The sequence below is a fragment of the Tyto alba genome, unplaced genomic scaffold (genome assembly GCF_018691265.1).
Source record: "Tyto alba isolate M040663 unplaced genomic scaffold, T.alba_DEE_v4.0 Super-Scaffold_28, whole genome shotgun sequence".
NCBI lineage: Eukaryota > Metazoa > Chordata > Aves > Strigiformes > Tytonidae > Tyto > Tyto alba.
The window spans coordinates 4,859,400-4,886,171 of NW_024881302.1; the positions used below are offsets into that span (position 1 = coordinate 4,859,400).

The following is a 26,772-nucleotide window of genomic DNA, read 5'->3' on the forward strand; positions in this document are numbered from 1 at the left end:
GGAAAAACAGTGAAACAGTTTATCTTTCACAATAACAGTGTTTCACTTCATGACAAAATAAAAGCTAGAGCTGGAAGAATAGTTCATAATCCCCAGGGGAAACATTAGGGATCTCAAACACACACATGTACATATGCTCACTCTGCTGCGAGTTAACAACTTCCCAAATAACTTACAAGGGATCAAAAGTAGGATATCTGTGGACTCTAGAACAGTGCAAGATGTCCAGACATACACTTTCCCCCTACAGCATTTAATGAAAATAATAAAAGGAAAAAAATACTAAAGCTGCCCCCTCACGTTGTGAGAAGGGGTAGACTGTACAACACAAACTTCTGCAGGAATCTTAACTCCACTACAATACTATGTTGGAAGGAAGGATGCAAGTCTGTCACTCAAAAGCAGTAAGCAATCTCAGGGTATTTTCTCTTTCATATATAATTTTATTTCTGGTTATAGAAACAAATGCTAAGAGGAGAAGCAACATTCCCCAACCACATACATCAAATTAAGGTAACAGAACAGTTAAAATAAATGAAAAAAATAGTAGAAATTTAAAACTTTGTTATAGCTTTAAAATATTAACGTTCTTGATACATTAGAAATCACATTCGGATCTCAAATTACTTTAAAAAAATGTATGGCTCCATATTTAAAAAAAACAAAACAAAACAAAACCCACTGTATCCCATTTGATATGGAAATGCAGGTCCTGCTCCTCGGATGCTTGTATTTGCCGTCTCCTCTGGTGAGCAGCAGCCTCCTCAGCACGACCAGGACCCTCTCCCAGCCCTCGTGGGAGCCACGGTCTGCCTGTGCAGTTAAACATCTCACAGGAGCAGTGCTGCAACACGGCCAGATAAAGATGATGAGCTTCACAGCCACTGCCCCAGATGGAGCTTCCCCCTTGGGATACACACCTGCTTTTTAGAAAGCACTGGTAATGAAAATATCACAAAAAATACTTTTGATATCAGCTGTAAAAAAAAAACAACAAACCCACAAACACCAAAACATCTGGCTGGAGATGTCTTATACAGGCAACACCAGGAACTGAAATGCAAGCATGGCTTTAGTTCCCTCATCTGTCCCCATCTTTAAGTGCCAAATCCATGTGAAAGGGGTGAGGCTCCCCTAGATCTCTGTAGCAGAACACCTCTGTCAGGCCACTGAGGTATTTCAGGTCCTTGTCTCACTGAAGCCTTCCCCTAAGGACTCAGTGGGAATGTATATCTGTGGAACAGGGGGAGATTCAGATTTTTCTAGGTGGTTTTTTTTTTTTTTTTTTTAAGCAAATATTCAGAGCTGGATCTGAATTTCCAGCTTTACCATCCACTGCTCACATACATCTTTTGATTTATCCCTAAACAGCTTTTAACAGTCCTTTGGATAACAGTCCTTTGGATAGTGACAGACTCCTGAATGCTCTTTTTGGCTATGCGGAGGCTGCCTGGCAGGCTGGACAAGGCCAGTCTCATCACAATATAAACAGCACGTCCAGAACCCAAGACAACATATGGTCTTGTAAGATTTTTATATTTTAAAGCCATCCCATTTTCTGTATCAGCATATATTGAATTTTTTTTTTTAAATATTCTCAGTTTTCTTTTCCATAAAGCATAGTGATCTTACAAACAATACTCTGGTTCCTTCTACTTCAAGCCCATTTGGGGGAGAAAGAGAGACATAAGACAAGTTTAGATTTACAGTAATTCATTTGCTAGCAACAACTTGCCTATTTAGCAGCCTGTCCATCTCCAAAGAACAGCATATAAATCAGCAGAACATCAGGACGTTCTGCACCAGACTTTTAGCAGCAAGGCAGTGAAACAGAAGGAAATCTCACTTTTTCTGCTCCATTTCTAATTTTTCATTCAGCTAACAGACGTTTCTCCTCAACGTTGCCCTTTGCTTTAAGAAAGGCTCTGTTTCAGACTGCTTTAAGTGAAGCTGAGGTGGAGTAGAAGGAGGACTGAAAGGTCTAGACCACAGTAAAGGTGCGTTGCTTAACTCAGCGACACACAAGCAGCAGTAACCAAATACTAGGGCAATCTGGCTTTCTGCTGAGGAGGAAAGCTGTTTCCTTTCCCTGCTCCTATTCTGGTTACTCTTCTTCCCACCAATCCTCTCCTCCCTTAATTACCAAGGCCAAATCACCAGACAGTGATTGTGGTGAAGCATTCAGTTGGGTCCTTACAGAGAAAGGAATTTCTACTTCTGGAAGAGCAATTAGGACTAGGGAGCCAAGTATTATTACCTGCTTTTAAGAATAATTCTTAAAATGCCCAAGTAGGTCAAAACACACTTGTGTGAATTTAGTGATCCTTGTGGAGTTAGACCACGACCGAAATTTGGCCAGTTAGGTGAAACTTACTCCTTGTGAATGGAAACATTAGAAAAACTTTTATGCATTTGTTTTTAAAGGGATACACACACACACCTCATACCCCATGAAGAGACAGAAGCATCATAAAAAGAGAATAATCTCACCACAGAGGAAGAGAAACTATTTTATAGTGCCCCAGTGTTAGCTTAGCCACCTGAAAGACAGACAGGGAGGAATTCCTCAACCTTACAGTATCATCATGGACCCTTCATTAATTTTCCCTGTTAGAAATAAGGTCCCATTACTTACAGAGCAGAACCTGTAAAGAACTCCCTGATACCACATCTAGAGATAATTTGAGACAAGAAAGGATTCCAGCTTTCAATAGTGCCATTTGGGGGATTTTCTTGCCAGAAAAAGCAGCACGGACTGGGGTTGCTGAAAGCATGGCAAAGCCAGAAGCAGGGCTTCTACACAAGGAAGATGCAAGTACCAAGTCAGCTCTTCTGCTCTGTGAGAGGATTGAAAGCAATCACTGAAGTAAAGCTGCTTCTACTGGCTGCTCACATTTGTTACAAAAATAGGTACATCGTTCTTTCAGAATCAGTGCCTGGTGCTGGAATTTACCAATATACTGTATAAAAGTCTGTGTAAAGTACCATTTAAGAGAAAGAAATAGTCATGGACCATTTATATACCTATACTCACACACATACACACTCTCACACATGTTAATAAATATAAATTTTATGTTTACACAGTTCTAATTTAATATTCTCTGAAAAAAATATTTAAAGGGTTTCTTCCTTAGCTGCCACCCTTGAATTGTCAATGTTTTTTTCTATCTTGAGAGCAAAGGGGTAGACTTGGCACAACTACCCTCAAGCTCCGAACCTTAAAGTGACACATAAGGAGAGGACCAGCCATACATTCTTAAAGGCTTTAATTCAGTGTTGGTAAATTGAAAAGGTATCAAAAGAATTTTCTGAACATATAAATACAAAGCTTAAAAGTTGATTAAAAATTTGGAATTTAAATATAGTGCTCCAAGAAAAACAAGTATTTTTCAAAATGTCTTGCTCAGGCCAAAGTAAAATGCTCACTGCTGCATTACTGCCTCATGAAAGACACCCTAGCAGAGAAAGCTCACCATCACAGCTAGGTATTTTCCACTGCTGATTATTATGCATGCATATATCCACACCTGTGTGCACAAACACATGGACTGTCCTGCAAATAACCCACCTGGCAGAGCCGCTCCAGCATGGAGTCACAGCTATGTTCTGATCCGGTGCAGATCAAAATGCAAGGCGGCATCACTTCCCAATCCCATCAGTTCCAGCAATCCAGATGACCCTGTAGTGTAACTGTTTTCTGCAGCACAGCTGGCTCCATTGTAAGCTACACTTTACAACAGTAGTGTATGCTATAGTACTAGCAGCTTTGGCATAATTTATCACCCAGAAGGAAACAAAGTTACATGACTGAACAATCTGTTGTATAACTGCAACCTAACACAGATTCTCACCAGATGCAGACCTTCAAGCAATGACATTAAATTAGGAGCTGGATTAAAGACTCTGGAGTTGACAGAAACTACAGAGGGAAAAAGCTGGGATGGGGAGCAGAAATAGGAGCTGCCCGAGAGACCAGCTGGCAAGGGACAACAGATCATTTGTTATAGAATGGCATTGCAAACTCAAAAGCTCAGTGTGTAGCAAGGGCAAAAATATGAAGCTAGTCATGTTCCTTCAGAGGTTCATTCTTAATGCTCTAGTCCAACTTATTAGCAGCAGGACTAAAAAGCCTGAAATATTTTGCATCAGGCTCGAAACTCAGTTTCAGTGCAGTGTGGAACTTGACTTATCATTTGATAAGGTAAAGCACAGGTGCAATCGGGATCCTTCAGTGTTGCCTCCTGTTCAAAAAGCTTCAAGACCCAAGCTGGCACTCTTCCTTGGAAGAGAGAGCCAAGATGGCTGTATATTTACTAACGCAATCCAGTTCACGTTGTGACTCGTTTCTTACACTTACATTTGTCTTGCAGCAAGAGACCAAACAAGTTACTGGGATTTACTTGCAAAAGTGTAGCTAGCAGGCCAAGGAAAACAGTGGTTCTTCCACTCCATCCAGCATTTGTCAGACCATATCTACATTACTGTACCGAGTTTTGGGCTCCCCAGTACAAGACAAATGGGGACCTTCTGCAGCGATTAAGCATGTGATAGACAAGAAGAGACTGAGACAACCAGGTTGGTTCAGGCTTAAGAAAAGGAAGATGGGGAAAATCTTACTGGTGCCTTCAACTACCAATTTGGAAGATGCAGAGAAGGCAGAGCTAGGTTCTTCATAGAGGAGTGAAGATGTGACAGGACAAGAGGCCAATGAACACATACAGCTGCACATGAAATTCTTCTTAGATAGCCAAGAAAAAGGTTTTACCTCATGGGTGGCCAGAGTGGAACAGGGAGACCAGAGTCATGGGACTTCTATCTCTGGAGACATTCAAACATCAGCTGGACAAGGTCATGGCAATGTGATCTAGTTGGACCTGCTCTCAGCAGGGGGTTATAGCAGAGACCTCCAAAGGTCTCTTCCAACTCAAGCTATTCTGTATTTCTACAACTGGACAATGACAGAGACAGAGATTTGATCTTCCCTAATAGTGCAGTTTTATGTGATCTATGTTTATCACAGCAATAAATCATAACTTAGAAGTCATGGCTTAAACCTCAGAAGCAAAGTTTGGAAACCAGCTGGAATTTAATCCTCAGATGCAGTTAGCTTGAAGAAACCACTTTTAATCCTCTACGGAAAGGCAGAGAACTATTGCTAGATTAAATCCTTGTCATCCAAGATCCCCAAACCTAGGTATGGCAGGGAAATGTTTCTCCTTTCACGCCACATTTTGACATTCATTTACATGCTGGCACACGTCAGAGTGGTATCAAATATCTCACTGGGAAAGCCCCTTGTTAACACAGATGAAAAGCTCTAACACCAATTTAACATCCCCAGCAGTCAGTGAAAACTTTTCCACATCACACCGTATGAAATCTCAGACGCTCTCACTTGCTTAGATATAGGTCGCTAACCTTCTGTGCTTCAAGTTAGATTTTACTGCTGGCATTTCCCTACTGAAAAAGGGGAAAAAATATGGAAGTTAACTCTGAAAGACAGTTCTAAGTCAGTACACAAGACAGATGTCTAAAACATGCAAAACCAAGTTTACCCCCCAAAAGCTGACGCCAGACCATGACACTGATTGCAGCAGCACTGCAAAGGCTTCAGCTGTTATTAAACTATTTCTTTCCTCTTACAAAGCTTTAACATGTCTCTGAAAACACACTCCTGAACAAGCTGTGCCCAACAGTAACATATCTAAAACACAGCATGAAAATTAAATACAGGGTGACCAAACTGACCTTTCTCAACCTGCTCTGGAGCTTCACGTATCCCACAAGTATTTTCATCCTTGAGTCCTTGGGCAGAACTTAATGAAAGGAGTTGCTCCCATCAGTGGATAAAAATGACTGGCTATGCTACACAGGACAGCGTTAATGGTATGGGGGAGGGAGGAATATGGGAAGAAAAAGGATTTGAGAAGAATATGAGCTAATCATGAACTTCAATTCTGTGCTCAGCATTGTGTCGTGTTATCAGTAAATCAGATTAAACTGATCTCACTGTAAAAAGCTTCCTGTATTAAAAGGGCCAAGGTCAAGACAAAATAATAACTAAGGAATTCCAGTGGAATAAAAATCAAGAACAACTGCATTCAGCTTTTGCAAACTGAGACAACAAAAGTTGCTATAAACTGATCACAATCAAAGTAAAATTAGTCTTTGTCATTGCCTAAGATAAAAAAATAAATAAAATCAGTAGGGAATGGTGAAAAGTGAATTCACACATTAAGAACTTGGTTTTAAAGTTCTCCCAGGTCTAAGTTATAGCAGGTTAAATATTCAACATGCCTTGACCTTCATTATACAGACAGCAGAAGACGCACTGAAGCCTCCTACTCCTCTCCTCCTCAAACCTCCCTCAGTTAATATAATTGAGGACATGAGATACAACTTTTTAGACAACAAGATAATCAATTTAAAATAATCCAAGTACTAGTATATAACCATGAAGGTAGTATTTTCTTTCTAGTTGAAGACTTTATTCTACTCTCATACTAATTTTCATTCCTCTGCAGTGTTCAAAACTGAAAGCCTCAGGAATCAGGACTGATACGTAAAAAGAGTGGAAGAGTGGTGCTGTCTTCCCGACTGCATGGTGTGTTGAAGGAATTAATCTGGACATCTGAAATAGGATGTCTCCATCTCACATGTTCCAGATGAGGAATCACATTTTTCCACAGCTCTCAGCAGGATTTAGTAAGAACTGTTGTTCTGTCTACATCATCACCTGATACTAGGTAACGTATAGGTAAACCTACCAAAAAAGTTTTCAAGCAACATGGCTGCTTCCTACAGTAGCAGAGGGATGCAGCAGACTGATAAAGCAAAAATCCCGTGATAAGATGAATTGACAAATTCCAGACACTTCAAGCAGAATGGGTGAACAGATCAAAGATATTTGCTTATCCTTAACTCACATCTTAACCATCAGGCATCCTGAGCCACAAAAGGAAGAGTGATAAAACTTTATTCTGTGTTAAATACCAAGGAAGCAGATCTACACATGCAACCTGAGGATGGACTTTCAAGAGGTATCTACAAAGCAGCAGCTGGTGTATGAAAACCCCATGATTCATCTGATGTATTTCTATGGTGCTGGACTAGTTTACAGAAGGTTAGTGCCTAATTATTCAAGACTTTTAAAGAGAAAAGCAGCAGTAATGAAAAATCCACAAAACTTTGGCAACATACTGGAAACTCAAAGGCTCCTCTGATTCAGGAAACCTCCCTAGCTTCAGGGCTGTTTCAGAGGCCTGCCTGTACCTAAACCAGCAGTAATGATTAATCACAGATAAACTATGCTGCACTCTCACTTGTGCATTCTTCCTTGAAGTCCCATTTTATTGTATTCTGCCTTTGAAAAGGCTACAGAAAACAGAGCTAATCCAAGGGCTTCTCTGCTATGCCACATCTAGCCTTCCTAGCAGGAAAACTGAAAGCTGGAGGCTGGCCTGCTTCAATTACTTTGTGGTTTGTAACAATCCTCCCTCACAGAATCATTTCAAAGTACTAACATCCAATCTAATAACTTGTCACTGAAGGCACACACCTAAATTATAAAAGCCTAGCTGTAGATAAACAAACAGTCCTGAATATTTTGTGTGCCTCCAACTGCAGAGAGTAACCGCAAATCATGAGACCAAGAAATTATTTCTTTCAGGAATATTTCTCACAAAACAATTGGCTTGAGATTAAAACATGGTTGGGTTTTATTCAAGCAGTGGGACTTGGCTATTGAATAGGATTTGGCAAAGTGAAAGGAAACCTAAAAGGGAACAAGTGATGTCAGCTGTTACCTTGCGGATTTCCTCTCCCTCCCCAGATTCCAGCAGACATCGAACAGTTGTGCCTTACCCCCTAATCCCCATGACATACTGACAGTATCACTTACTGCACATTGGGGAAACCTTTTTGCAGGGGCTTGCCCCTCTGCTCTGCAATAGCATTGTCAGACTACAAGACAGAAGCCTCACAATAAATCAATACAGATAAGGGGACAACCTACCAAAGGTATACCCCATCCCTCTAAAGTCTCTTTTGCCATTACCAAAGCCATAACATTTTCTAAATTAAAGAGATCTCTGCTGTGCTGCCAGAAGACACATTAGCCAAAGGGATTGCAAACAGGCATAAACCCAAACGGGTTAGCTGGAGGCTACACAGGGGTTGATTTCTCTTCCAGTCACAAGGCATCACATGTACCCACTGTTCCACATGGCTGAAGTGACTCAAATCTGCTTTACTTGTAAGACATACTTGTACTACATGAAGAGCCTGGAATACAGTTTGAGTAAAAGCCTCCTCCTACTGGCCAACCCAAATGGTCCTCAAGGAGGAGAGATGGGAAAGGGAGCCAGGCAATGAAAGGAAACCTCAACATTCCTTTCGGAAAACCTCTTTGAAGACCTCCAGTGACTTTTGCCACATGGAAAATAAAAGGCCTCTTTTGCCTTGGTCTCTATACACTTACAGAATTGGTATTAAACACTGCATGAACTCTGTTGCCTCTCACTCCAGCTCCCAACTTCTCTCTCAGAAGAGTATCACTGGAGCTTTGCTGTTAGCCAGGGCAAAGGGTCAGTGACAGACTCCTATCCAGCCCTGGCCATTGTCCATTGAGCTGAGGACCACACTACCAACAGGAGGTGAAGGCAGACTGCTTTAGTGCAGAAGACCAACCAATATTTTTGCAAGTTCACAGAGACAGTGGCAATGTCTTTACCTATAGTGCCATTTTGAACAAAACCTGGTGCTTCAGCACAGGATGTGATCAATCAAATGCACACAGAATCTTTTGGAGACACCCTTCCCAATGTGATCCTCAGTCATCAAGATACTTTGGCTGTTGTCCAGAGCAAGTGATGAATAATTGTAAGAAATCATTGAAGGTACAAAACCCTTTCTTTTTAATATCTTTACAGGAACCAAATTAATACAGTTCCTCTGTCATCTTATTCTCCCTCAGAGGGAATGGAGAGAAATTGCATCTGAAAATCCAGGTGGCTGAGCCCTATAACTCTTCTTCCTGAATCCCCACATAAATAAACATTCGTTCATATTCAGAATTTTTCTGTTTTAAAAAACAAAATCATTTGCCTTTTTCTTTAAGCTTGGTACCATGTTACTTTAATGTTGTTGTGAGATACTGCACCCATCTTTCAGCATTTGATTGCCTTAGGTGGCCTTTTAAAAATGGTCCTATGGTTCAAAGCTCTGAGAAGCACAGTATTAAGGCATAGAAAATGAGGAGTTTTCTTTCCAGGGAGCAGACTGTAATTGTGTTACATTCCTTTAGATGCTGAACTGCAAATCCCATTCCCTTGGAGCCAAAAGGGGAAAAGACAGTTAAAAAATATCCCAGCAGTCATACAATCAGTTGTCTGTATTTTTTTGAATCTTAAAAAAAAAAAAAAAAAAAAAAAAAGGAAAAAACATCCCATAGGTAAAGACAGAACAGAGTTCCAGATATGGGTTCTTGGGAGGGGTTTTCCATTCTTTTTGGCACCTTGTGATTCTAACAACTGTTGTCCTCCCATTTAAAAATTTGACTTTAAAAAGAGCTCTTTATCTGCTATGTTTTGAGCTGTTACAGTTGTGGTTTGTTTTCTTTGAAAGCTGCTTTAGGGCTCCTGCCATCCCACGCCCACCCTGTATCACTCCAGCTCCTCCCACCGGTTCTTCATTCACTGGTTGCCTGTCCTTGTGGCACTGTAGATGTGATGACTCCTGTTTGGGCTGGGACTGCTCCGCTGGACTCTTCTATCCGGGGTCTTTTGACTTCAGGTTCACTGGAAGAGGCTGCTGTTGTCTCTTCGGTCCCTGTCTCACATACCCGGCTGACTACAACAGGAGTGGATGAGCTGGCCTGGGCTGCAAGAAGCTGCAGTGGATTTGTAAGAGCTGGGAAGTAGGACAAGAGAGAGAAGGAGAATTAATGTGATGAAGTAAGTAGCACAAGTGTTTGCTATTCCAGAAAGAAAGAAAACAAAACACCACAGTTAAATGCAATAGCTGGCACATATTGAAGTGTTGTTTTCAAGGCCATTTTGAAAAGACTGCTAGCCTTGTCCCTCCCTCTCCCCTCACAATCTCAGCTTTGTGCAAGCTCAAACTGGTAATAACCCCTTTCATAGGGGAACTTCCTTCTTCCTATCCATTGTCAAATATGGCACTGTCAGCTAAGCACTCATCTCCAACAGGGGAGGATCAAGCCTCTGTTAAAATTACAGCACACCTCCTCTTAGAGAGGTAGTTCTCTGGCTACCTACAATCATAACTTCTTGCAAGCTGTAACATCTGTGTGCTGTGCCTTCAATTTAGAGGGCTCTCTTTAGCCCTGGTTGCACAGTAATAACAGCCAGTCTGTTGGGAAACTAGATTAGAATCCAAATATTGAGTGTACTGACATCTCACTTGTAAAAGGGACAGGAAAGAGCTTACCCCAGACAACCAAATGAGTTCCCATCAGAACTGGGATCAGAATGTAGGAATTTCCATCTCCCAATCTTGTACTCCAGTACTGACAAAAGATCTCACCCTCCCATTAATAAAAGTGGTGAGGAAAAGACGACTATTTAAGTAGCAACCCTCCATAAGAATGTCTACAATTCCTAGTTCCAGACAGAGAATGTGCTTACACACTGGCTTTGGCACACAGCACTGCTTGGAAAACAAGACACATGCAGTTTTTGGACTCTGCATCAATCAGAGAGGCAGCCAAAGGGGACTCAGGAGACAGCACATCCTCTGCCCTCCAGACTGATTTGCAAAGGATGGAATGACAGAATGTTAGTGGTGTGTTCACTGCTAAGTATATCAGAAAAGGAGCCCTAGGATAAATAAACAAAGCAAACAGAACAAAGGCCCTCAAAGCCCAGCAACTTCTAGCAATGCAGGGGAAGGAGGCTGCAGAGTATCAAGAGGATGAAAGAAAAAAAAAAATAGAGTAAGGATGGGGGCAGATACCAGCTAGAGTTCACTGACTCTGAGAACCTAAATCATGCAGCTGAAGGGAAGTTAACTTTGTATAGACAAGAGTCAAGAGACTCGTGCTCCGTTTTGTGAACCAGAAAATTCACTACCACTTACAAAAAAACACCCCCTCAGATGTAAGTGAAATACCTTCCAGTTTGATGAGAGCTAGAAAAATTTTGGTAAGATTAGAATATCTTAACATAAAAATGTTAAACTGTCTGATTCTACATTAGACAAACACTACTGCTGGGTAGGCAGCAACTCCACTTATCTGACCTATTTAATATCTTTATATCCTAGTTGCATAAAAAACCCCTTATCGCTATCATTTTTTTCATTGCTCCAATAAGATTCTTGCAATTCAAGTGCAATTCAGGTGATACTGTGAATAGATAAGGCAGAAAATTCTGTAGAAACACTCCTACCTTCATGAAAGCCATCAAAATCCCACCAGTGCCCTTCATTTCAAATGCTCCCTAAGCACTAGCCTGGGACAGCAGAGGTGCTTAGCATCTCATTGAAAAGGGCTGTAAGAAACCTGAATATTACCATCCCCAGTCATCATCCTTAACTGAACAAAATCTGAGGTGCTGAGCAAGCAATAAGGGGAGGCTGCCAAGACATAGCTAGTGTGGGATTTTAAAAATCAGGCTTGACAAATGGCTAGAATACATCCTGCATATAAAAAAAAATTCCTACATTCATTCACCTGATGAAATAGATCTCAATTCTCTCAGGCTCTAAGACCTTAAGATGGGAAAATATGTTATTTTCTTAATACTCTGTGGAGTCATATTTCACAAGATCTAAAGAGCACCATGAAAATTTTGTTATTTGGCATGCTGAAAGCAAAGGCTGTTTGTCAGAACAAAACAAATGGAAACATGCTCTACGCAGGAATTACTAACACTTTCAACAAGTAACCCTCAAAAGGTAGAGAGTATAAATAGTAATAAATGCATAGCAAGGACAAGGGAAGACACTGGACTTTTCAGAAGCAATGATAGATAGCAATTTTTGTCTACTAGGAAAAGGGAACAGAGTCGGACAGTCTACCACTGACATTTACAGCCACAGAAGTTGAAGAACTGGAAAACCTTTGGAATTGGACATATGGAATAACGTGATATATACTATGAAGAGAAGACCCTTACAGCTTTACAGCCTAACTGCTAAGCCCAGAGAGCAATCAAAAACCAGAAAGCAATGGAAACAGAGCCTACCATAAGCGCTGCCGGTGATGCTGTTGGTGGGGACGGCATGTTTCCCGTTCTGAGTGACTGCCCGCACGGGGAGCTGGTGCTGTCCGATGGTCACTGGAGCTGCCTGCTGAAGGATCGTGACTGTCTGTCCTGGAACACCCTGTGCCATTTGACTGGCGACTGTCTGAATAACACGGCTGGCTGTAGGTATTGTGGCAAATGCGATAGTTGGCTTTTCATCCATGCCTACTTAAGAGTAGAACAGACAACAATCATTTACTACCCTGGCTTAGGAGCAGGCTTTATTCCCATTAACATTTTAGCAGTGACACATACCCCAGGCTTAGATGTGTAAATACCTCAGCACCACAGGTCAGGGATGAATATCTGAATACACTAAAATAGTCTCTATTGCATATATACTCTATCAATATTAAGAACATTCTTATAGCATAGGCCACTCAGCCAAAAAAAAAAAAAAAAAAAAAAAAAAAATCAAGATTATAATATTGACCCTTTGTCCTCAAAAGACATCATCTCCCTTATTGGCACATTATAGATCGTGATATGGACAGCAGTCACCACAAATCTCATAGCCTACTTTGTAATTATGGGCAAATTGGCCTGACTCTCAATACCACACAGCAGGAGAAGGCATTAAGATCTTAAACAATGCCTGGAGCCAAAAGTCTGCAACAGCTTGCTGTCATGCCTGCACATAGGTTGATTTACAAAGGAGGTCTTCCCACAATTGCAAGCTTTTGCCAGCTATGGAAGTACAGGAAGAAACCAGGAGGGAGCTAAAAAAAACAAAACTGAAAAAAAACCCCAAGGAGAGCTGAGCTCCTGGATAGAGATAACTGTTTGAGAGCACTCAACCACTTATCTCACTTCCCAGGACAAGTAAGGGGTCAGTTTAGCAGGCATGTAACAGATAGAGGACAGCTTCCTGCAGAGCATGCAGAAAAGGAGAGCCACTCTTCTCTTCCAGGGGCTCTGTGGGTCTCAAAGCAAAGGAGGCAGGCAGGAAGCACAAACTTATTAGTCCTGTAGGAAGAGAAAACTTCTATTTTAACATCAGCAGACAACAGGAATGGAGCTAGATGGGACATAAGCATTGTTGAGACCTGCAGGCAAGCTGATGGGAAGAAGGGAGAAAAAAGGCAAGGAAGGCAGGGAGATTAGGAAGGAAAATGGAGCAAGAAAAACAAAGGGAAAGTAAAGACTAGAAAAGGATATTAGTGGGAATAAGAGAGGGACAAGTAGGGAAAGAACAAGTGACAGCAAGAACTAGTGAATGAAAAAAGGGAGCAGCTGCAACTGTTAGTGCTTCAGGAACATGTATGGATCCAGACAGGAATTTCTAGAGAATGCAAGTGAAACTCAAGCAGAATAACCAGTGATGAACTAAAGAGGACAATGGTCCAGCTACTGCAGTAGGGAAAGGTCTTTTGTAATTTTTTTCTTTCCCTTGGAGAAGAACTATTGCCTCACTGCCCACATAAAAGCAATCAGAGTAACTAGTCTTGCTGCTGGTACAATACACATCTATCTTGTAGCACTAAGCCCTTCTGAAATGGTGAGCAGACAAGGTGTTGTCTAGATCACAGTAAGAGAACACTCAACTCACTAAATGCCCCAAGGCTGGAATTTCCAGCTTAGGAAAAGAGGCCTTTGTTGTAACTGGTTTCTGAAGATTGCTTTAATGGGGCATTGCCTGCACTTCCAGAAGCACATGCTTTCCTCTATGAATCCAGGCCTGCTGAAAAGAAGGGCTCAATTGCTTATTTACAAGGCCACTCTGAAGCAGATGTTTCAGCCTTTCCCAGGCCATCTCTTTTGGCTAGAAAAAGCACACATTGTCATAGCACACCCAGATGACCAATACAGAGGCATAATATTGCCACTGGGGATAATATAAATATTTAAAGCTCTGAATGTTTTTTCAGTCTCCAAAATCTGTTAGATTTGTTTCCCACAACAGACAAGGCAGCACAGTTGTCCTACTCGCTGACGGAGACATCAAATGGATGAACCCTTATTTGGTTTAAGTTTTACCTGGAGAAGCATCTTTTATTAAGGTCTAAGCACCCAGTGAATGAAACAGCGTTTGACATCCCCCCTCCCCACAAGCCTGCTCAAGACTTATTGATGGAGTAGCAAGGGAGGTGAAAAGCTACCTCGGTGGTCACCAGCTAAGTCCAACACTGCTCCTGCAGCTTCGTGAGCTCCTCCTGCTGTGCCCTGATTTGTGAGGATGTATCCGTTTGCAGAGTTTGCAGAGGAGGTCACAACTCGGACCATTGTAACAGTGGGAGCCTGTTGAACTACGTGAATTGCATGACACGAAGGCTGTTGTGAAGTCACTATAGATGCTGGCATGTACGCGACTGGTTTTGCCACCAGAGTAGATGGTCGGGGAGGAACAGCCATAATCACTGGCTGGGCACTGACGGGAGATCCTAAACAGAAGAGAAGCATACATTAAAAGGAGAAGCAAAAAGGTCTCCATTCATTTCATCTATGTACTTCTAATCTGCAATACTCAGTCCTTCAGCATTGGCCAGAGTAGGGGGTAGGGAATAAAAAAAATAAGGCTTCAAGAATACCACTTTCAATCATCTCTTTCTTAACTTACAAAAACCTTACTTGCCATCTGAGCACATTTCTGTGAACAAGAGCCATGAGCACAAAAAAAAATAATGAAGTTTTACTTAATGAGCTTTGTCTTCCAACTTCACCAGGAACACTATATATCAGGCCAGTTACAGCATAGCTGACAAGCTGATACTTACCAATGCTTAAGAAATTACTAAGGCCCTGGTCACAGCACCACAGAGCTCTGCACAGCCAAGCTCATCTGATCCAGAAGGCTGGTAAACTAGTGTGAGCAAGCTACACAGTGCCACGGCTACTTTGCTGTCAGTTCTTTAGAGCCACCTACTTCAAAGTTAGCTCATGTGTTTCTACCGTTCTTTTATCTGTTGCATATACATCAGTCTCTAACAACGAAATGGAGACACCTAGATCCTCCTGTAGGACAGTGGCAGAAGCATTCTGGCCATGGCCTCAGCATGGCACTTGGTGCAACTGAACAGTCACCCTCCGTGAAACAAGAGCTACTCACCAGGTGCACTCTGTGAATACCGATATTCTGGAACTGAGGCTAACTTTGACCCAAAGTCGTGATCGTGTGGAATGGGTGAGCCCTCCCGTGACAGGCACTCTGGAGTCTGTAGGCCACTAGAGTGAGGCGACAGCAGGCCAGGGTGAGTAGGGGAGGCAGGAGCACTCCTGAAACACCAGAACATAGTGTTGGCAAGTGTAGATGCATTTCAGCCACAAGACAGCAGTAGAGACCAAGAGTTATCTCCAATACAGGATTCTCTCGCCAAAGGACAGACTTTCTTCCACATTACCCACTACAGTCTTGCTGGGAAGAGCTGAAAGGTACACAGTAACCTCACAAATGCTCTAGCACCCAATACTGCCATATCACTCCTTGCTGAAGGAAACTAGACACTTCAGAGTATGCTTAACATTTCATTTTAAGATCCGCTGCTGACAGAGAAGCTGTGAGTGCCTCATGTTCAGATCAGTTTTATAACTTCAGGCCATTCTCAAAGAATCTTTGTCAGTGTTTGGGAGTGACGGGGAGAGGAAGAAAGATGCAATGTAGATGCAAGTGCCTGGCCCTGGCTATGCTTACAGAGCCGTTGCTCCCTGTTGCCTCCCTTCCCAACCACATAGTTCCCACGTGGCCAAACACATGAGGAATTGAACATTTCTTCAGTGACAAACAGGATAGAAGCCGATCAGCTGCAAACCTCTCTTCTGGTTTCTCCCCCCATTTAACAGACAGAAAAGAAGAGGTGTGGGAGGAATGTTACATGAAACTGCTCCAGCTAGTGTTGAATTGCAAGTCTTTATCTTCACAGCTACAGGGCTCAGAGAAAGCTGTCATTGCACACAGCTCCTCTTTTGCAGTTACACCGCTGACTGGAACAGCTACACAGAACACCCCCCATTGCTTCACTGCTGACAACCATGATCAACCTGATCTTCCCTATAGAAGAGTATTTTAAATACCACAAAATTTATTCCCACTATGATCTAATCCACATCTAAACAAAGCTTCCCTGAAATGAAAGACTGGCATCTGAAAACACTTACTCCAGTGATAACTGCTTTGAATTTCTTTGAAATGATGCCTAAACAGATATGTTATTTGATATATTTTGTAGTTTGGTTCTGGATTTTTTTTTTGGGGGGTAAACACTTAAGTCAGAATGGTTTTCAGGTTATGCCTCAGGACTATTTAACTATATTACCTCTCGAACTATGCACAGAAGTAAAGTTTGCTCATTGTACTTCAGGAGAAGTTTGTTTGTTTTCTTTGTAATGAGTCTGGAACAGAGATTAGAGGAAGTTGAAGTTACCTGGAGGAGAGAGGCCCAAAAGGTGTTCGGAAGCAGGACACTCCTCTTTGCCTTCGTTTTCTAAATGCTTGCTCTACTAGTTTGGCTTCAGAGGGAGGGTCAATTCGCCAAAAGGAACCTTTTCCAGGCTCCTCCTGGGAGCGTGGGACTTTAATAAAGTAACGGTTCAAGGAGAGGTTGTGCCGAATGGAATTCTGCAGGAAGCAGAGGAATGAGATGATTATTTTGCCATGAGGAAGCATATAACAAATACGAATGGGTTTCACCATACAGTCTCGAAAAATAAAACCCACACTGCCAGAATCAATGTTGAAGACAAACAAGACAGCTCACACAGCTCCAAAATCACAGAACTGCAAGAGAAAACCTGGGGAAACATGTCAGAGTTTCTGATAACCATGCTGAAAGATAGGTTTGCTTGGTACTACATCATCATGTAAATACATCTGGAGCCAGGCAGTGCAGTGATTCTTCTGTGGAAAGCAGACCCTTTGCTGAGGCAGGGGGAAATCACTGTAAACCACATCAGAACTCTCTCAAAAGACAGGCTTTATTCTAGGTGAGCAGAAAAAATTGCTGGAGCCTGTACTAACTGCTCACCTGCCAAATGATCATCAGTGTGCCTAAACATGCCCTAAAGGACACGGCATCTCACGGTAATCATAATACAAGCCAGCCAACATGCCCTCAGACAGCTGCTTCTGAGAAATCCCATCATCTATGTGGCACTACTTTAGAACTGTACAGCTCTCCAGATGTTGACAAGACTATTTACCTTTTTCATTGCAAAAGCCCACCTCTTACTGGGTGTAGCACTGCCTTTTGGGCTAGGGGAAAGGCTCAGTAAGCCCAAGTGTGCATAAGCTCATTCCTCTTCCACTTTCAAAACAAAACAAGAGCTTTTGTAGTAGCTTTAGATAAGTTCTCTACAAGTGAAGCCTTATAATACCACTGGTAGGGGAGGGGAAAAGACAACTTCACCCTCCACTGAAATACAGCTCTTTGAAGCAGGATGCAGCAACTCGTTCACAAAGCATAACTCTGCTGAGCAGGTTAAGGCAGGAAGTGAATTCCACAATTAATTAGAACTGCAGGGAAAAGCCAGGGAGGCAGAAATGTATTTATTCCAACTGTACTCAAAGTGCACCAACTAGTACTGCTCCTGCCAGTTGAACACAATGAAATCAGCAGCTGCAAGAGTCTTTCCAGCTGCATTAGTGTATTATATTCAAATGACAACACCCATTTGAGAGGTGTGATGCCAAGAAAAGTCTGAAAGCAGGTGGAGCTGAGGTTTCTGGAACTTTGAAAGCAGCCCTCGAGTGAACATTTAAGCTTGATTTAGCATGTGTTAACTACATCCAAACTCTCCTACAAAGCCCATCAGATTTCCTTTAATACCACAAGGAAGGCATAGACTCGAAGCTCTACAAGTTTGCACTCTGAGATTCAAAACTTGCAAACTGTGACTTAGGCAATACAGTTGATACACGAGGAAAACAAAACATCTGTGATGACTTCAGGTGTTAAGATTAAAACCTGGGACCTCAGTTTTAGGACAGACATCATCTGCTTGGACAAATGACAAACAAAAGACAAGGTGAAGGACTGAGCAAGATTCAGGCAAGTATTTGTGCAGGACTGACTGATAGCAACAATGTTGAAAAATAAAAAACAAACTAAAAATGAAAGACACATAACTACAGCATTAATAGGGTTTCAGACACCAGATAGTCCAATAGTAATACACTACGTTGCCCTAAAAAGTATTTAAAAAAAAAAAACTAATCACTCACAAACTAGTTAGCTTACATTAAACAAATTCACTCTGGGAATAGTCAAAGCAGCTCTATTCCCAGTGCCCCAAATCTTTAATAAAAGCATTTCAAAGCAGATAAGCCCTGTCGAAGTAGTTTAAAAGCTCTTCAGTGTCAAAAACTCACCTGCCAGCCTTTGTCAGCAGTCCTGTAATATGGATAATGCTTGGTAATGTGGGCATAGATCCCACTTAGTGTTAATTGCCTGTCCTGTGCTGAAGATATAGCCTGCACAATTAGCTGAGCATAAGAATAGGGTGGCTTTGACTCATCCTAAGGAAAAAAAACAAACAGAAATTTAGTCACTAACAGCATTTCTACACTAAAATATACCAACCACCCAAACTAAAAAAACGACACTGGGCTGTAGCTTTCACAGATGCTAAGAGAGCATCAGGGGCAACTAAGAGCAGCATCACCCTCTTCCCTTCCACTCCTGTTTTATACTGGTACCTCCTAATTTAGCACAAGCATTTGTGTGCAAACAGGATGACAGGACTGAGCCAGATCAAAGTGTTTTCTTCCCTCTCCCCACAAACACACACACAAAAAACTAACTTTAATCTGATGCCACTCCCCACTGAATTTACCACATGTACTTACACCAGCACAAGGAACAGGCTCAGGACAAACAACTGGAAGCAAAGAGTTAGAGGGTGTAGCGTACATTCACTGCTCAGTGTTCATGAAACTAAAGCCTTCAATTCTGCCTAGCTACAGCTTCACTTTGTTAGAAACATTTCACGCAAGTATGCTATCAGCTCTCCTCCCAGCAACAAGCCCAATATGAAACTTGATCCTGTCCCTTCCCCTCTACAGCAGGATTTGTTTCATTCTAGGAACTTTAATTTGTTTGCCAGATCTCATATTCCCAGCTCTTCATATTACTCCATCAAGAACAGCCCTTGTCTCAAGGGAGAATTCAATCTACAAAAAAGCCATCTAGTATTGTGCTCCTCCACCCAATCCCAAATCAGGTGGTTTTGGATCTAGACCTTTAACTTTGATCTGAAGATCAGCTCACCAAAATTAAATTTTATCATTACAACTAAGTTATTTTTTAATCAAAATTCCACTTGCTGCTCTCCTCATTTAACGCCGGCTTAACAGGCCCTTGTATTTGTTTTAAAGTCAGACTACAGATTTCTCATGGCAAGGATCTGGTTTCTTTCCCTGCTTCCCCTTTCTCCAATTGTGTTTTGCAAAATACCATTAATTAGAAGGAGAAAACAAGAATCTGAATTTTAATGCACCTCTTTATGGGTTCTTGATTTATCAAGCAAAAAAGTCTTCTCACTTAACCACTTTAGTGAATGACTTGAATACATTTTGGTCAGCTAATCAAGCAGATTCATCATCTACCACAGATGCTAGTTTAAACGCATGGACTCAAAACCCTGGAGGACACTGTACACAGCACCCTTATGGCCAGGGTATTCTTATACCCATTTAACTATATCCAGCACTGACAACGAATTGCCTGGTCTTAATAAGCCTCCCAGTGAGCGCTGCTGGGTAAGTAATGTTTCTCTGAACCTTTGGGCTGTCCCCGCCAGATGCATCTGCCTGCTGTTCTGACGCTGCTTTTGCAGCATACTCTGCTGCCAGCTGCAGATCCGAGGTAATGTTGTGAACAAAACGATATCCTGAGGATCCAGCACCACGTGGACTGGCCGGGCAAGAATTGGGAACACTGGAGAGGTAAAAAAGAAACACAGTTATTTGTTACTTCATTTATTAACACAACATAGTTCTTACTCTCTAAGGTACAGTAAAGTTCCCAAGTCACTGAGAAGCAGATATGCACTGGGCTTATTTTTTACCTCTGTGGCTTATCCAAAGCCCAGTCAGAGATAAAATTGGAATTTCTAAAAAATCCTGACACCCTCCCCCTGCTTCTACAATCACAAGACATCAGAGTCTCAAAGTATTAAACAACTCCTCTGTGTTTAGAGAAGCACTTGAAACAATGTGGGACTTAAAACAACATGCAAGGGATGAACACTTAACTAAATAAAAAGCTTGCTGTTGTAACTTGTGAATGAACACCACACAACTCTCCTTACAACACAGATAATATTTAAACAATCGTTCTAACAGATACAGGCTATGTTTTTTTTACAGTATCAAAGCACCAAGTGCAGGCATCTGCCATGAAGGTGTCTAACACAACACCTGAGCTTCAGAAAATCATACCCCATTCAGTGCTACACAGCTAGAGACAGATATTTCCTTGATTCACCAGCGCACAAATGCAGGTAACAAGAGGGAGCTGCAGTCACTAGTATACAACACAGAAGGTAGTTCACTCATCAGCTTTGGATAGCATGGGGCAAAGACATTTAGAGCCCCGAAGCCACCACGAGATGGCATTAGAGGAACAGCTACTGAGCAGGAAAGCCATGATAAAGCTGATAAAAAAGCTACAAACAAATAAAAGGTGGCTCTAATTTGCAGCACCAGTCAGGCACACAGAAGCGAGCGCTACAAGATGAGAACTAATCATAAAAGCTTGTCTAGGGATCACACATCCTTGATTTGCAGGGCTGGAAGGACAGGAGAATAGGGATGAGTCTGGAAATCTGAAGTTCCCTTTTTCTCTCTCCTGTATTTTAGGCCATCTGGCATCGAGGGGTGCAACACCAGAGCAGCATGACATATAGCCAAATCCCAGGATTACATATGTCTCCTACTTAACAGCAGAGAAACAGTGAACAAGAAAGCAAAATAGTATGCAGATTTACATAGCAAAACAAGCAGTTCAAATTGTATGAAGAGATGCAAATTGAAGCCCACAGATGGGAACCTGAACTCAGTAAAACTGGCATAAACAACCCCCTTACCAGTCAAATGCCCAATAGCAGTGCTAACCCTGACACAAATAAATGCAGTAACTGACACTCAGAGCACTGTGTTAAATGCTGCATGAAAAAACAGATCACAGTCCCTTCTTCAAAAAGGTGACTGACTAAATAGCTTCCCCCACACAAACATACACATGTGGATGGAGAGGAAACTGTGAGACAATCCTCATTTGCTCAATGGGCAATACCTTCAGTGCACAAGCAATCTGACAGTACAAGGAATGACCATTTCCTACCACAGTCCAGCCTATAAACTGAGAAGTGCTGCTTCTCCCTGTGGCATCTTTGCAAATGGCTGCAGCGCTGAGCTCAGCACAACTGAGACTGGTTTCTTTTAAAAGTGAAGTGCAGGATGGGGGGAGAGGAAAGCATCAACAGAAATATCCAGCCACAACAAACCCTTGCAATAGCAAACCCAGCCTCACCCATCTCCCATACTAGCCATGCAAACCATTGCACAGCACCTGGTAACCCTTTCAGCACCCACCAATAGTCCTTGGCATTAATGGGTGATGCTACTCAGAGCACAGCAGGCGGTGAAGCCTTCTGGTGGTGCACAGTATATAATGTTGATGAGACCGTAAGTATAAATCTCCCTTTGTCAGAGATAAAGGCATTTCTTACCTAGTCTTTCAAAAAGCAGAGACCTGTTTGTGCAGGAAAATGAATCAAAGTTTGCTATTCCACTCTTTGAGCCCACTTTGGAAGTGGATAATGCTAAACCCGAGAAGACACTCTTGATGTCTTAGTATTCACATGGGGAGCTGGTGTGAATTTATTCTTCTGTCATTTTTCAATAGTTTCTCCACATACAGACTCCTTATAACGTGTAGATAATTACAAATGAAAGCTGTTTTCATACATGAAACAATGACAAACCAAAACCACAGCTATTCTTTTTATCTTTGTGTTTGGCACCTGAGCAATCATTGTAACACACGGATTAGGAATGGAATAAGATGAAACAGTTTTCTGATTTTGTTCTTCATCTGCAGAAATACATGAACAGAAAACCAGAGACAGCAGCCAAAACTCAGGTCAAAGATATGGAAGAGAGAAAGTTCTCCAGTAAATCCACGCTCTGCAGAGGACTGTATTTCTGTGCCTTTTTCTAAACACATAAATGAAACTAGTATGGCTTCAAAGATCGACCCATGCAGTTCAGATACAAGGATTGATTTGTTTCAAGATCAGCATAGCAAGTTGCCCAGCTTCTGCTGTTCAAATTCTAGCTTCTGAGGGTGATAAGGTGTTTTAAGTTTGATTTCTTGCCTTTTTTAAAACAAAACAAAAACAAAACAAAAAACCACCCAACAACCACAAAGGGAGAAACCCTTACCCTGCAGGGCTGTGATTCTCTTGATTGCTGACAAAGCCCTTCTAACCTAAACCCAAAGTGTTGTTAACTTGTAGAAAAGCCAGCCTTTCCCAGTAGACAGTCAATGAAGAACATTACAGTCCCCTAAAGCAGCAGCAGTCCCTTGGGATGTCCACAGCAGTAGCTGAAGATTTGGAAGCGGTATTATTTTTTTACCAGATTGGAGCACTTTTGTCTAGGTAGACTTGCTTCCTTTCAGTCTGGGTCAATGATCAAAAAGACATGGGTACAGAATAAACAACACTAACTTTTAGCCGCTCCATGCAAAGAGACAGGGTAACACATGCTGCTAAATGTTGGAGCTCTCAGTCAATCATCAGAGAGCTCTTCAGAGGGAAGGGAGAAACAGCTGACTACTGGAAAACAGGGAGAGACAATCTGTGTGTGTGTGTCCCAACAAGGGACAGAAGGAGCGAAGAAACAGTTTTACTAAAAATACCTCTCTGAGGGTTAAGTTAAAATTAAGCATTAGTGCAGTCAAAAGAAAACAAGCAAACACAATGCAGTGACATCAGTTTCCTGGAGTTCCTGGAATTTTCCTTACCACCTAGAGCCAGGGATGCTTACATGCACTCACAACACCTTTAAAAATATTATGGAACAAAAAGACTTTTCCCTACAAACACCTGTTTGTGCTTTAAAACAAAAATCAAGTGTGGAGACAGTGACTACAATTTGTTAGATATTAATATTGCATCAATATTTGGCGATAACTTGATCTATTTTGACACTATAACCTTTTACTGAGAAAAAGCGTATTTTCTCAGTATTTCACCTGCGATTTCACCCAGCTCTCAGACATCCTTACTGCTGTGATCCATGCTTACTGTCCATGCAGGCAATCTTAGCTTACAAGCAATGCAAGCTAATTTGGGTTAAGCTTGTCTGTTATGAAAGAGAGCATTTGGGAGAAGCAGCAAGTGTTTTATGCCTTTGAAAAGCACACACAGCTCAATCAAACCAGCAGCAATTACCCACAGTCTTAACCCCATGGCACCATGGTTAACGCCCCAAGTTCCAGAGATCTTTGATACCCACTGAGGATTCAGCATCTCAACTCGAAACACTACATACGGCCATTTGAGCCACAGTTCCCCAAATACCACACTGAGACTCAGCTTTAGAATTAGACTACAACCACGTGCTGAATCACATCATGTCCTTTGCAGCATGTTTTCCGTTTAATATTTAACCCTTCTTCAGCTGGAAGGCGAGAAAGACAAGGGCTGAATGCAGTGTTTGCAATACATTCACTCATGTAATGGGCAGAATGCCTTTTAAACACAGGGCTTAACTTCTGGCTATTGAGAAAGTAGCAGGTCTTTGTAGCATCAAGATTCACTTTCAACTCCTGCCAAGTTCACAGCACTTTCTAGCAACAATTAAGTCTCTAAATGCCAGCTATTGGAGAATATGTACAACTTACTGCATTTCTGCTGGAATGTCCAAGATCAGTCTGCTTTAACTAAAGAATCAGTGCAGAAATAGGACTAACCACTGAGTGTGTGGTGTGTCCACACACAGGATGTTGTGTGTCGATCTTCGCATTTCAAAGAAGGATACAGCAGAGCCAGAGAAGGTACTGGTGGGGATAACTAGGATGATAAGAGATACAGAACAGATTCCATAAAGGAAACAGTTTACAGAAGCTGAGGTCCAAGGTGACAGAGCCTATAAAAACAAAGCCAAGAGGTGTTCAGCTCCTATCCTCTTCCAATAAAAGAGACGGTGAGCACAGGGTGAAACTAAGCAGCATGTCCAAAACAAGAGAAAGCGCTCTTACATTTGTAGTTACACTGTGGAATGACATGCTGTAAGACAGGGTTGATGCTAAAAGTCTATGTGAATGCAGAAGGTCATTATGCAAGTTCTTGGGGAAAGGAAGAAGACAGGGAATACATCAGGGGCTTTATTAGACAGATGGTCAGGAAGTCCCTGCTCCGAGGCAGTCCCTGATCCAAGAAAATGGTGGAGGCAGACTGCACGGAAGTTAGCATTACGCTGTGTTTTCTGTGTTCTTGTATTACCCCAAAGATACCCGTCTGAGGCAGACTACCGGGCTAAAAGGGATCTGTTGCCTGAGCACATATAGAGATTCTTATGTAAAAACCTCCAGACTCTCTCAATATTAGTCACATTTTACAAAGGGGGGTGGAGGTGGATAAAAATGAAGCAACAAGCAGTTAAATGATTTATTTATGGTCATATTACAAGTCTATGAATAAGCTGGGAACAGAAACACTCCCAAACTCCAGTGTCAACTTCTCCAGAATGACAGGCAGCACGAGACTACAGGAAAGTTGCCCCATTAGTTAATTTAATTCTTTTCTGCGAAAAAGGTATCTGTAGGGATCAAGCTATAGAGGCTTAATTTAAGCCAGGGATATGGATAAAGCACATATCCTCTCTATGGAAAGAGGAAAGATTACCTGGGATCCCACATAAAATTGTTCACCTGACTTGGAATCTGCATTGCTAAAGAGGGAAAAAACCCATCTCTTCAACTTTGTGGTTTAGGATATGGTATGCATATGGGGAGTGCCTTTGAAAAATGCCTCAGTGCACATTTGTGAAGCAGGTACAAGAGACATAGCAGTGATAAGAGTTACAGCCTTGGCAACACTGCCAATATACAGATTTCTGTTTGAATAGGCAATTTTAAGCCCCTATTGAGTACCAAGTAGAATTCCTATTTCTTAAAATCTTCCCCAGTCTCCTTCTCAAATGCAAATTGGAGGTATGTTTCCCTGTACACAAGGACTATCGTTAGAGAAATGCCATAAACCTTAGACTACCCCTATATTCCATTTCATGAGCCGGCAAAAAGGGGCACCAAAAAATATAGGGACACGTTTTACATGCAACAGGCAAAAATCAGGTCAAAGTACAGCACTTTGGCTTGCGAAACAAGCATTTCTAAGATACACCAATCAACAAAAACGGGTGAGAATCCTCTGCCACTCTCTCCTTCCCCAGCCTAGCCCCAAAATTGTAACTCAAAGAAAGGCAAGTCCTTGCACGTTGCATGTTTCAGACAGGTTTCAGAAACAATCACAAGTGGTGAGACTGCCAAACCAAGCTGGATTTTGATGTGAAAGGAGAAATCTGAGAGCCTCCCTGCCTGCTTAATGCCAAAGAAAAACAAAGCTGTCGAACAAGCCACAGTGAGGGAAAGTTAGCTATCCCCAAAAGTTGAAATTCTTACTACTTGTCTGTGCTTCAGTGGTTCCCCTCTTCGAAAGGAAGTGAGCTCACTCCAACCATAGATTCAGTGAACATTTTATACTGATCAGGGGAAGAGGAAGTGCTCTTGTAGCTGGTGACATCTGTAACCCTTCCTCCAGCACATGGCTTGGCACATCTCCTCTAGCACATGGTCCATTATCTGAAATAAACATGCGTAGGAACTCCCAAGCCCTGTATAGATTGTTGCTTTTCTTATGTGATGTATATGTATCACACTAGTTGGCTTGTGGTTTGGAGACAAGGGTGATTAAAAATAATCACCAGTCTGTCCAATTGTGGGAGTTACCCAAGCTGTATGTTCTGCCCGAATGCAGGAAGTAATGGATAACCGAGACAATGCAAAAGAGCCTGCAAAAAGCCTGCCTTGGAGCTCTTCAGCACCTTTTCAGTTAGATGGCTAATCATGCTATAGGAAGAAGGAAAGCCTGAATGAAATGGAGCAGGCAATATTTATGCAAACCTGTTCCAGTAAGTGAATGCATCCACTGAAGTCAGGGTTCATTCAGCTTCCTACTACATACCTTTAGAGGAAATGTGCGAGTTCAGATTAAATCCCAAGTGTTCTGAAACAGTGATGTATGGTTGTCCTACAGCCTGTTAGAAAGCACTCCCTTTTTCCAAGACAAGTCTGAATGAAAGCATAACCAGTATTTGCATGTCTACTATGACATGGCTCATACACACTCTTCTGTCATGCTTTGCAGAATAAAAGCTCAATGCATAATTTATCTACTACACACTCTTGGAAAGTAGTAATTACACTATACATGCATAAAAATCAGACAATGAATTTCAATGACCTGTTAAAGGCCACAAAAGAAGTTGGTGGCTAAACCAAGA

General features: G+C 41.8%; 1 protein-coding gene across 2 annotated transcripts in view; it reads right to left on the reverse strand.

The window, feature by feature from the left end:
• Nucleotides 1-422: 422 nt before the first annotated feature.
• Nucleotides 423-26,772, reverse strand: part of FOXK1 (forkhead box K1) — a 57,273-nt gene continuing 30,923 nt past the window's right edge. The window contains exons 3-9 of one of the 2 annotated variants that reach the window (XM_033000327.2): nucleotides 19,981-20,137; nucleotides 18,571-18,717; nucleotides 16,628-16,821; nucleotides 15,316-15,482; nucleotides 14,369-14,650; nucleotides 12,210-12,434; nucleotides 423-9,912 (exon numbers count right to left, since the gene is read on the reverse strand). In XM_033000327.2, coding sequence (XP_032856218.2) covers nucleotides 9,692-9,912; nucleotides 12,210-12,434; nucleotides 14,369-14,650; nucleotides 15,316-15,482; nucleotides 16,628-16,821; nucleotides 18,571-18,717; nucleotides 19,981-20,137 — 1,393 coding nt within the window. In that variant the 3' untranslated portion in view covers nucleotides 423-9,691. Of the gene's footprint in view, nucleotides 9,913-12,209; nucleotides 12,438-14,368; nucleotides 14,651-15,315; nucleotides 15,483-16,627; nucleotides 16,822-18,570; nucleotides 18,718-19,980; nucleotides 20,138-26,772 lie in introns of both variants that reach the window. The other variant, XM_033000326.2, reaches the window with a different exon arrangement.